Consider the following 13,662-nt stretch of genomic DNA (forward strand, 5'->3'; position numbering starts at 1 on the left):
TCAACTCCCTTCCCCCCTCTTCACAGCTGTTCAGGCTTCCCCCCTTCTCTCATGACTCCCCCCCCCTCTCTCCTGACTCCCTCCCCCCCCCTCTCTCCTGACTCCCCCCCCCATCTCTCCTGACTCCGCCCCCTCTCTCCTGACTCCCTCCCCCCTCTCTCCTCCTCCCCTCTCTCCTGACTCCCCCCCTCTCTCCTGACTCCCTCCCCCTCTCTCCGTACTCCCTCCCCCCCTCTCCTGACTCCCTCTCTTCCCCCTCTCTCCTGACTCCCTATCTCCCCCCCTCTCTCCTGACTCCCTCTCTCCCCCCCACTCTCCTGACTCCCTCTTCCCCCTCTCTCCTGACTCCCTCTCTCCCCCTTCTCCTGATTCCCTCTCCCCCCGTCTCTCCCCCCCTCCCCCTCTCCTGACTCCCTCTCTCCCCCCCCCTCTGTAAAAAAGTTTTGAAAATATTTATATATGCATTTATGTTTTACCAATATGGATTTTGTAATTAAGAGTGATCTCTTAGAAATTATTCAGTACAGACTCACACAATCCTGTTTCTTTAATCGAAGAGTGACTTCCCAAATCGATATTATAAGGGACAGTCTCAGACAGTCCTGGGTGTTTACCTAATGTAGAGTGACCTCTTGACTGCAGATTATCAGGGACAGGCTCTGGCAGTCCTGGGTTTAAATACCAGGTGTCTTAAAAATGAGTCTACGGAGAAGACGTAGAATAAGGGGGTCAGCGAGAAGCCCTGTTTAACACCAGATTTGATGGGAAAAGATTCCCTTACCCAGCCATTAATGACTGGTCTTCCATAGGCTCCTTTGTATAACAAAATCACTTTCTCAACAAAAGCATCTGGAAATCATATCTTTTCAGAGTTTTAAAAAGGAAAACATGATCCAACCTATCCATGGCTTTGGCCTGGTCAAGATTTAATAGGTACCCTGATACACCTCCATTCCTGCAAGTTTCAAACACCTCCCTAATGTTACAAATGGGGGGGTGAGAGACAGCACTCTGACACACTGACTCAGCAAGGTTGCAGGGTGCACGGAACAGGAAGGGACCCTAATTCCCTTCAGAAGTACTAACAAATCAAAAGATAGTACCAGCACTCTCTGTCTCACAGCTACAGATATAAGCAAATACCAGTGTAGGGAATATGAATAATTTAATGACACTAGTAATAAACTGAAAATATAGCAACAATAGCCAATACGCCAATGCAAGAATAAATATCACCATAGAGAAAATCAAAAAATAAAAGGGGGTAGAGGGGAAAGAAGGAGAAGGGGAAAAAAACACAAAAGAAAAGCAAAAAATAACAAAAATGGAAAAAGGAAAGCAAACTAGAGGGGCGACGTTTCGAGGGGTGACCTCTTCATCTGGCCCATTCCCCCTGGTCCCAAAGGGTCCCAGAGGTACTTTCCTAAGCCTTCCCTCCCCACTGTCAAATAATCCCACACTCAACTAATGATATAAATCTAAAGTCTAAAGAGGGCAAATCACATAAGCAGATATCAAATATCAAACAATGAATGTAGATACAAGAATATTGTAAAAGACACAGAACATATGCAGATATCAGATGTCTATCAGTGAACAAGTATAAGCAAACCCTCTTCCTGATGTCCTGTCAAGTGCTTGGGACTCAAAATTATTCATATTCCCTACACTGGTATTCGCTTATATCTGTAGCTGTGAGACAGAGAGTGCTGGTACTATCTTTTGATTTGTTAGTACCGCCCTAATGTTAATTCAATTATTGGCAATGTTCCTTCGTTTAATAGCACGATTGGGAACTCGCTATCACCTATGGACCGTCGGCAAGATTTATTAATCATTATTTATTAATGCTATTGGCCGCTAACTTTTAAAATCTTTCGGATCCCCTTTCTTATAATAATAGGGTCTAAAGATATTCCCGCTGAGAGTGAGAGAGACCTATCCCTCCCAGAGAGGAATGATAAACTTTAGCCAATACTTCCGCTAAAACCTCACTGAAAACTTTATAAAATTCAGCAGTGATTCCATCTGCTCCTGGGGCAATCGGATTCCCCTGCAGCCTCTGTGTGAGTCTCCCAGGGGATGAAAGGTGTTCCAGGTTAGCAGTGCTGGTTTCAGGTACCTGTGTGGTCTGCGTTTCTCTCAACGAGTTAACCATATCTGGCTCACAGTTTAGCTCCATTGCCTCTTCAGAGTTTATAGCAATGGGCTCTGAGTGAGAAGGAAGTTTCCCAGGGTCTCTTTCCCTCGTTCTGCTGCAGTTTGCAATGTACCTGTGTTGCCTCCTGACTGATTCCTGCTGCAATCCCCTCATGTAGGAGTCTATCAGCTTCAGTTTCCATGAGCTGGGGATACTCAGTGTCTCTTTTCTTGTCACATTCAGCCTCTGCATTATATTTGGGCACTTTGATATAAGGCTTGTTTGTCTGCCTGCTCTCTCTGTTCTGTGCGCCCGCACTATGTGCTGCCTGCCTGCTCTCTCTGTGCTGCGCGCCTGCTCTCTCTTGCTGGTGCCTGCTCTCTCTTGCTGCGCGTCTGCTCTCTCTGTGCTGCGCATCTGCTCTCTGTCTCTGTGCTGCGCGCCTGCTCTCTCTGTTCTGCGCGCCTGCTTGCTCTGTGATACTCACCTTCTCTCTCTTGCCACCCGCCTGCTCTTTTCCAGCTCAGCCTCTCTTTTCTTTTTGCTCTCAGTTATAACATTACTTTGCTGCTGGGATTTACTGCTCTGGGTTTGTATGTTACTTTCCCCGGACAGAACCAGCACCTCACCTGTTCCTTGTGTCTCTTCCTCCATTCCCTCATGCTCAGCATGTTCTTTCTCTCTTGTCTTTTTTCTCTGAATTCTTATTAAATCCCTTTCCGTTGGCAAAAGTTCATCACTTTCACACACATCCAGGCCACATCCACTGGGGTCCCCTGATTCCTCTGCCCCTGCACCATCACACCCTGCTGGGACTGAGGCCATGCTGAGCACCTAGTGGGAGCTCAACCACACACAGCCTCTCTGTGCAAGGGTGACCTCCTGACTGCAGAGTATCAGGGACAGGATCAGACAGTCCTGGGTTTATATCTGTTGCAGTTTGAGCTCTTCACTGCAGAACAGAACTGGATAAGGAGCCGGCAGATACAATGACACGTTAGCCGTGTCTCCTTTCTGCGTGGCGGTTAATGCTATGAAATGGCTCCTGCTGACATGTTGTGTAATTCCCACGGCAATGTACCAGCGGGAGTAATAATGTCTCTGTGTATGTAATGTGGTATTCTGACACAAAGGAGACACAAATACTTACACAATCTGTCTGTGTGTTTCAGGTGCCGATACTACACCTGCAGGTACGTCGTATATTACCTACCCCCAGTATCCCCCCCTGTGTTTCACACGTCGTTATCAGTCTCTCCTCTCAGAATTTTCTCCTTCCCTCCACTTTTGCCCCTCCCTTCCCCTCCCTCCCCTCTTGCCCCCACTTTCCCCTCTTGCCTCCACTCCCTCCCTCCCCATTACACCCACTTCCTCCCACCCCTCTTGCCCCCACTCCCTCCCACCCCTCTTGCCCCCACTCCCTCCCACCCCTCTTGCCCCCACTCCCTCCCTCCCCTCTTGCCCCCACTCCCTCCCTCCCCTCTTGCCCCCACTCCCTCCCTCCCCTCTTGCTCCCACTCCCTCCCTCCCTCCCCTCTTGCCCCCACTCCCTCCCTCCCTCCCCTCTTGCCCCCACTCCCTCCCTCCCCTCTTGCCCCCACTCCCTCCCTCCCCTCTTTCCCCCACTCCCTCCCTCCCTCCCCTCTTGCCCCCACTCCCTCACTCCCTCCCCTCTTGCCCCCACTCCCTCCCTCCCTCCCCTCTTGCCCCCACTCCCTCCCTCCCTCCCCTCTTGCCCCCACTCCCTCCCTCCCCTCTTGCCCCCACTCCCTCCCTCCCCTCTTGCCCCCACTCCCTCCCTCCCCTCTTGCCCCCTTCCCTCCCCTCTTGCCCCCTCCCCCCTTGCCCCCTCCCCCAACTACCCTCTTCCACCCTCTTGCCCCCTTCCCTCCCCTCTTGCCCCCTCCCCTCTTGCCCCCTCCCCCAACTACCCTCTTCCACCCTCTGTCCCCTCCCCCAACTCCCCTCTTCCACCCTCCGTTCCCTCCCCAACTCCCCTCTTGCCCCCTCCCATCTTGTCCCCCTCCCCCATCTCCCCTCTTCCACCCTATGTCCCCTCCCCTAACTACCCTCCCTCAACTCCCCTCTCTCCCTCCTCCTCCCTCCCATTCCTTCCCCCCCTTCTCACCACCATCCTCTTCCCCTCCCCAACTTTCCCCCCCTCTCCAGTTCACTCTGGGTGTTAAATTAATTATGTCTTGCTTTCTAGAAGAGAGCAAAAAATAATACTATTTCTACCACTGCATCCCCTACAGAAACAACAACTGTTGCACCAACTACTACTGCAGCCCCCACTATTACTGCAGCAACCACTATTACTGCAGCACCCACTACTACTGCAGCCCCCACTACTACTGCAGCAACCACTATTACTGCAGCACCCACTACTACTGCAGCACCCACTACAGATACAACAACTATTGCACCAACTACTACTGCAGCCCCCACAACTACTGCAGCCCCCACAACTACTGCAGCCCCCACTACAGATACCACTACTACTGCAGCCCCCACTACTACTGTAGCACCCACTACAGATACAACTACAACTGCAGCCCCCACAACTACTGCTGCCCCCACAACTACTGCAGCCCCCACTACTACTGTAGCACCCACTACTACTGTAGCCCCCACAACTACTGCAGCCCCCACAACTACTGCAGCCCCCACTACAGATACCACTACTACTGCAGCCCCCACTACTACTGTAGCACCCACTACAGATACAACTACAACTGCAGCACCCACAACTACTGCAGCCCCCACAACTACTGCAGCCCCCACTACTACTATAGCATCCACTACTACTGTAGCCCCCACAACTACTACAGCCCCCACTACTACTGTAGCCCCCACAACTACTACAGCCCCCACAACTACTGTAGCGCCCACTACTACAGTAGCACCCACTACTACTGTAGCACCTACTACAGATACATCTACAACTATAGCACCCACAACTACTGCAGCCCCCACGACTACTGTAGCACCAACTACAACTGCAGCCCCCATAACTACTGCAGCCCCCACGACTACTGTAGCACCAACTACTACTGCAGCACCAACTACTACTGTAGCACCCACTACAGATACAACTACAACTATAGCACCAACTACAACTGCAGCCCCCACAACAACTGCAGCCCCCACAACAACTGCAGCCCCCACTACTACAGCAGCCCCCACTACTACTGCAGCCCCCACTACTACTGCAGCACCAACTACTACTGTAGCCCCCACAACTACTGCAGCACCAACTACAACTGTAGCATCCACTACCACTGTAGCACCCACTACAGATACAACTACAACTATTGTACCAACTACAACTGCAGCAGCCCCCACAACTACTACAGCCCCCACTACTACTGCAGCCCCCACAACTACTACAGCCCCCACAACTACTACAGCCCCCACAACAACTGCAGGCCCCACTACTACAGCAGCCCCCACTACTACAGCAGCCCCCACTACAACTGTTGCCCCCACTACTACTGTAGCACCCAGTACTTCTGTAGCACCCACTACTACTGCAGCCCCCACTACTACAGCAGCCCCCACAACAACTGCAGCCCCCACAACAACTGCAGCCCCCACTACTACTGTAGCACCCACTACTACTGTAGCTCCCACTACTACTGTAGCACCCACTACTACTGCAGCCCCCACTACTACTGCAGCCCCCACTACTACAGCAGGCCCCACTACTACTGCAGCCCCCACAACAACTGCAGCCCCCACAACAACTGCAGCCCCCACTAGTACTGTAGCACCCACTACTACTGTAGCACCCACTACTACTTTAGCACCCACTATTACTGCAGCACCCATTACTACTGCAGCCCTCACTACTACAGCAGGCCCCACTACTACAGCAGCACCCACTACTACTGCATCCCCCACTACTACAGCAACCCCAACTACTACAGCAACCCCCACTACTACAGCAGCCCCCACTACAACTGAAGTCCCCAGTACATCTGCAGCAACCACTACTACTGCAGCTCCCACTACTACTGCAACACCCACAACTACAGCAGCCCCCACTACTTCTGTTGCACCTACTACTACTGTAGCAACCACTACAGACACCACTACAGCACCAACTACAACAGCATCCCCCACTACTACTGTTGCCCCCACGACTACCCCAGCCCCCACTACTACTGCAGCCCCAACTACTACTGCAGCACCGACTACTACTGCAGCACCCACTACTATTGTGGCACCCACTACTTCTGTGGCACCCACTACTACTGTGGCACCCACTACTACTGCAGCCACCACTACTAATGCAGTCACCACTACAATTGTAAGTACCAATACAGGGACCACCACAAGTGGAAGTACCAATACAGGGACCACCACAAGTGGAAGTACCAATACAGGGACCACCACAAGCGGAAGTACCAATACAGGGACCACCACAAGTGGAAGTACCAATACAGGGACCACCACAAGTGGAAGTACCAATACAGGGACCACCACAAGCGGAAGTACCAATACAGGGACCACCACAAGCGGAAGTACCAATACAGGGACCACCACAAGTGGAAGTACAAATACAGGGACCACCACAAGCGGAAGCACCAATACAGGGACCACTACAGGCGGAAGTACCAATACAGGGACCACCACAAGTGGAAGTACCAATACAGGGACCACCACAAGCGGAAGTACCAATACAGGGACCACCACAAGTGGAAGTACTAATACAGGGACCACCACAAGTGGAAGTACCAATACAGGGACCACCACAAGTGGAAGTACCAATACAGGGACAACCACAAGTGGAAGTACCAATACAGGGACCACCACAAGCGGAAGTGCCAATACAGGGACCACCACAAGTGGAAGTACCAATACAGAGACCACCACAAGTGGAAGTACAAATACAGGGACCACCACAAGCGGAAGTACCAATACAGAGACCACCACAAGCGGAAGTACCAATACAGGGACCACCACAAGCGGAAGTACCAATACAGGGACCACCACAAGTGGAAGTATCAATACTGGGACCACTGCTAGTGGAAGTACCAATACAGGGACCACCACAAGCGGAAGTACCAATACAGAGACCACCACAAGTGGAAGTACCAATACAGGGACCACCACAAGCGGAAGTACCAATACAGTGACCACCACAAGCGGAAGTACAAATACAGGGACCACCACAAGCGGAAGTACCAATACAGAGACCACCACAAGCGGAAGTACCAATACAGGGACCACCACAAGCGGAAGTACCAATACAGGGACCACCACAAGCGGAAGTACCAATACAGGGACCACCACAAGCGTTAGCACCAATACAGGGACCACTGCTAGTGGAAGTACCAATACAGGAATCACAAGTAAGTCACAAGCTTTGTTGAAATACTGTATACTCCTGGGGATTCTTCTTAAATGTCAGTCTGTCCTATCACCCAAATGTAGTAATGGCCCCAGGGGCAAAATGTACAAATGGCAGTGGCATGATTAAGGGGTCACATAAATGTGATTGATGCCTTAATTACCAAAATCTGACACAATTACTTTTTTTTTAAAACAATCGTTCAGTTAATTTGGAAACATTTTGAGCTGAGACTTTGTTTGGGGGGGGGGGGATGGATTTCCTCCGACCGCTCCCTTTTGTCTGATGTCATTGTGAGTTCAACAAGAGTTTGCGCAGGCAAAGCTCCCACCCCACTCCCCCTCTCCTTATTTTTAAGGGATCTCTGATAAGAAAAGGGATGGGTAAGTGAAAGGACAACACTTGATGGACAAATACAGCCCCAATCAGAGTCCCCTAAGTCATGCAATTTGGATTATATTTCCAGGGAAACAAGAAAGATAAATATTGGCTATTAGCAAACATATATATATATATATATAGAGAGAAAAATAATTGTTTTATCTGCAGCTGCGGCAGGAGGCGGCAGCACAGTGATTCAGAGTACCACAAGCACAACTCAAGCATCGTCTGCCAATTCTGCAGGTATGGGAGATACTCATCATCATTATACAGTGCAACATGCTCATAAGTGTACAGATAATACGCTTCAGTATATACATAACGACGTGTTCATTATCAGTGTATAGATACTCATCATCATTATACAGCGCGGCGTATTCATTACCATTATATAGATACTAGGCATCAATTTACAGCGCGGCGTGTTCATTACCAGTATATAGATACTAGGCATCATTATACAGCGCGTCGTGATAATTAGCAATGCATAGATTCTCTGCATCATTATGCAGCTTAGCGTGTTCATTATCAGTTTATAGCGATACCCACCATCTTTATACAGCGCAGCGTGTTCATTATCAGTTTATAGCGATACCCATCATCATTATACAGCGCGGCATGTTCATTATCAGTGTATAGATACTCTGCATCATTATACAGCGCGGCATGATAATTAGCAATGCATAGATTCTCTGCATCATTATGCAGCTTAGCGTGTTCATTATCAGTTTATAGCGATACCCACCATCTTTATACAGCGCGGCATGTTCATTATCAGTTTATAGCGATACCCACCATCTTTATACAGCGCGGCGTGTTCATTATCAGTGTATGGATACCCATCATCATTATACAGCGCGGCATGTTCATTATCAGTGTATAGATACTCAGCATCATTATACAGCGCGGCATGTTCATTATCAGTGTATAGATACCCATCATCATTATACAGCGCAGCGTGTTCATTACAGGTGTATAGATACCCATCATCATTATACAGCGCGGCGTGTTCATTATCAGTGTATAGATACTCTGCATCATTATACAACGTGGCGTGTTCATTATCAGTGTATAGATACACATCATCATTATACAGTGCAACGTGTTCATTATCAGTGTATAGATACTCTGCATCATTATACAACGCGGCGTGTTCATTATCAGTGTATAGATACACATCATCATTATACAGCACGGCGTGTTCATTATCAGTGTATAGATACTCTACATCATTATACACAACGATGTGATCATTATCAGTGTATAGATATTCAGCATCTTTATACAGAATGACATGTTCATTATCAGTATATAGTGATAATCAGCATTATTATATACTGCAGTACATACTCTCTTGCTTTCTTACAGTACCAATCTGGGGTATTATTCTTCTCGCACTGGTTGCTGCACTTGCTGTTTCCCTACTCCTGGGTTTGCTTTGCGCAGTGAGTATTTGCCCTATAAACATTACTAATCACCATAAAATAATTGTTCCGTCTTCCACGTTATATCCCAACACAGATAACCTAACGATAACACATTAACCCTAATTACCTGATCTTGCCCTTAAAACTGACATAACACCCTATTCCCAGCACCTATAATACCAAGCCTAACAAAACCTTAACACAAACCCTAACACTAATCCTTGTATATAAGCCTAACATAATCCTTAACACTAACTCATCACACCAAACATTAATTACCAACCCCAGTACTATCCATAGCTGTAACATAAACTCTGGCACTAATCCTAAAATTATTAGTGTAACATAAATATAATTAGCCTGACATGAACCCCAACTATAACCCAACACACTAATCATACAATATCAACCCTAACACTAACACTAACCTAACACACTAATCATACAATATCAACCCTAACACTAACACTTACCTAACATGCTAATCATACAATATCAACCCTAATACCAACACTAACCTAACACACTAATCATACAATATAAACCCTAACACTAACATTAACCCAACACACTAATCATACAATATAAACCCTAACACTAACTATAACCCAACACACTAATCATACAATATCAACCCTAACACTAACACTAACCTAACACACTAATCATACAATATAAACCCTAATACTAACATTAACCCAACACACTAATCATACAATATAAACCCTAACACTAACATTAACCTAACACACTAATCATACAATATCAACCCTAACACTAACATTAACCTAACACACTAATCATACAATATCAACCCTAACACTAACCTAACACACTAATCATACAATATCAACCCTAACACTAACACTTACCTAACATGCTAATCATACAATATCAACCCTAATACCAACACTAACCTAACACACTAATCATACAATATAAACCCTAACACTAACATTAACCCAACACACTAATCATACAATATAAACCCTAACACTAACTATAACCCAACACACTAATCATACAATATCAACCCTAACACTAACACTAACCTAACACTAACCTAACACACTAATCATACAATATAAACCCTAACACTAACCTAACACACTAATCATACAATATCAACCCTAACACTAACACTAACCCAACACACTAATCATACAATATAACCCCTAACACTAACTATAACCCAACACACTAATCATACAATATAAACCCTAACACTAACATTAACCCAACACACTAATCATACAATATAAACCCTAACACTAACATTAACCTAACACACTAATCATACAATATCAACCCTAACACTAACCTAACACACTAATCATACAATATCAACCCTAACACTAACACTAACCCAACACACTAATCATACAATATAAACCCATACACTAACACTAACCTAACACACTAATCATACAATATAAACCCTAACACTAACATTAACCTAACACACTAATCATACAATATCAACCCTAACACTAACACTAACCTTACACACTAATCATACAATATCAACCCATACACTAACCCAACACACTAAACATACAATATCAACCCTAATACTAACACTAACCTAACACACTAAACATACAATATCAACCCTAACACTAACCTAACACACTAATCATAAAATATCAACCCTAACACTAACATTAGCCTAACACACTAAACGTACAATGTCAACCCAAACACTAACCCAACACACTAAACATACAATATCAACCCTAACACTAACCTAACACTCTAAACATACAATTTCAACCCAAACACTAACACTAACCTAACACACTAATCATACGATATCAACACTAATACTAACCAAACACACTAATCATACAATGTCAACCCTAACACTAACTGTAACCCAACACACAAACATACAATATCAACCCTAACACTAACCTAACACACTAATCATACAATATCAACCCTAACACTAACCTAACACACTAATCATACAATATCAACCCTAACACTAACCTAACACACTAATCATACAATATCAACCCTAACACTAACTCTAACCCAACACACAAGCATACAATATCAACCCTAACACTAACCTAGCACACTAAACATACAATATCAACCCTAACACTAACCTAACACACTAATCATACAATATCAACCCTAACACTAACCTAACACACTAATCATACAATATCAACCCTAATACTAACACTAACCTAACACACTAAACATACAATTTCAACCCTAACACTAATCTAACACACTATTCATACAATATCAACCCTAACACTAACCTAACATACTAATCATACAATATCAACACTAATACTAACACTAACCTAACACACTAATCATACAATATCAACCCTAACACTAACCTAACACAATAATCATAGAATATCAACCCTAACACTAACCTAACACACTAATCATACAATATCAACCCTAACACTAACCTAACACACTAATCATACAATATCAACCCTAACACTAACACTAACCTAGCACACTAAACATACAATGTCAACCCAAACACTAACACTAACCTATCACACTAATCATACAATATCAACACTAATACTAACCTAACACACTAATCATAGAATGTCAACCCTAACACTAACACTAACCCAACACACTAATCATACAATATCAACCCTAACACTAACACTAACCCAACAAACTAATCATACAATATCAACCCTAACACTAACACTAACCTAACACACTAAACATAAGTATAATATCAACCATAACACTAACACTAACCCAACACACAAACATACAGTATAACACTCAAACAATAAATACCAAATTTAAAACTAACATTAACATTTAATAAACAAAACCCTAAACATAAGATAGCAACCCTAACCCTAACAAACCCTTTACACTAATATCTGCACATTAGCTTAACATGAATCCTAACACTAACTCTGACCCAACCCACTAAGCATATAATATCAGCCCTAACACTAACCCTAACCTTAGAAAAAACTATTTGCCAATCTTAATACACTAATCTAATTACCCCTAATCCTATCCATCATACACGGACCAAATACATAAACCCTAATCCTAATCCTAATACAATTCCCGTGCCACTAACCCAATAATTTAATGTAACCCTGAGCTCTTTCCTCTGCAGGTACTGAAGTGTGGGAGAACTGGAATGTACACCGTAACCTATTACCCTTCGTACTTCAATCACTTGGACGGGAACACCTCTGGAAGACCCCACGTACACCATGACCCTGAGGGGGGTTCACAGCCAAGAGAAGACTTTAACAGGAGGCCATCATCACCAAGAGAGCAGCACGAGATGAACCCAAGACCTTACCAATCGGGACAAAAGCATCAATTAACCCCATAGACATAGTGTAAATCCTTTATAGGACCGTCCTGTTGATGACTTGGTTAATATCCTACTCCAACTAAAACTATCTAGATGGTAAGCTCTGTGGGTCACAATTGGAAGGAGGGTCCCCACAGCGTAGCCGCAGCAGACACAGTCTCCGGCGCCACTGACTTTCACTTTTCCCGCCAAGGCACCGGAGATAGTATGTCTGGATGCATCAGTATATACTATTCTATTCATAAATATTTATAGCCACAGACGCCTCTATACATACATATACATTTGTTGCATAAATATAATATTGTATATATTTATATATATATATCTCGCTCTGTACTCTGTGTATGTGTATGTAAATATATAAATATTACATATATTAATGTATTTTTTAAAGCAGCATTTGACCCCCCAAACCATATTTATATACTGTATACATCCCGTGTATTGTACAATTGTATATCATTATAATTTGCTTTGTATGAAACTTATTAATTTATTCATAACTTTATTCTTATAAATTATTGGCAACACAAAATGTATATTCCTGAGTTCTTTGAATTATTAATTAAAAAACATGTGTGAACTGGAGGCTGGCACTGCCGCTGCCCATGGTATATATATATATATATCCTATAGTCCTATTATATACTGTAAATGGATGTATGATGGAGACTCTGTCCTATAAAATAAGGCACAAACCTTATAAAAGGTACAGTATATAGTATTAATGTGATTTACTATTTGGGCTCCGTCCTATAAACTATAAACTGAGACACAACCGCGTCCTATGAAAGTTTTCTAGTACAAAGGAGATGTACGATTGATGCCCTTTACTATAAATTAAGATGCAGATCCTTATTTGCTTATAAAACGTTTTACCAGGAAGTATTACATTGAGAGTTACTGTACTGTACCTCTTTTCAAGTATGTCCTCGGCACAGAGTATGTCCTCGGCACAGAGTTATGACAATTATAGAGGTATGAGTTATTAGGCAAGAGATCCTTGATGGAAAATGTT

The 13,662-nt window shown here is 44.6% G+C and overlaps 1 protein-coding gene across 1 annotated transcript in view; it reads left to right on the forward strand.

Moving 5' to 3' along the window:
* Positions 1 to 13,076, forward strand: part of LOC142471443 (uncharacterized) — an 81,767-nt gene extending 68,691 nt beyond the window's left edge. Inside the window, exons 7-11 of the mRNA XM_075578246.1 lie at positions 3,313 to 3,333; positions 5,670 to 7,497; positions 8,046 to 8,120; positions 9,246 to 9,322; positions 12,435 to 13,076. Of these exons, the coding sequence (XP_075434361.1) occupies positions 3,313 to 3,333; positions 5,670 to 7,497; positions 8,046 to 8,120; positions 9,246 to 9,322; positions 12,435 to 12,659 (2,226 nt within the window). The 3' untranslated portion in view covers positions 12,660 to 13,076. The remainder of the gene's footprint in view (positions 1 to 3,312; positions 3,334 to 5,669; positions 7,498 to 8,045; positions 8,121 to 9,245; positions 9,323 to 12,434) is intronic.
* The last annotated feature ends 586 nt before the right edge of the window (positions 13,077 to 13,662 follow it).

The sequence above is a fragment of the Ascaphus truei genome, chromosome 20, assembly GCF_040206685.1.
Source record: "Ascaphus truei isolate aAscTru1 chromosome 20, aAscTru1.hap1, whole genome shotgun sequence".
NCBI lineage: Eukaryota > Metazoa > Chordata > Amphibia > Anura > Ascaphidae > Ascaphus > Ascaphus truei.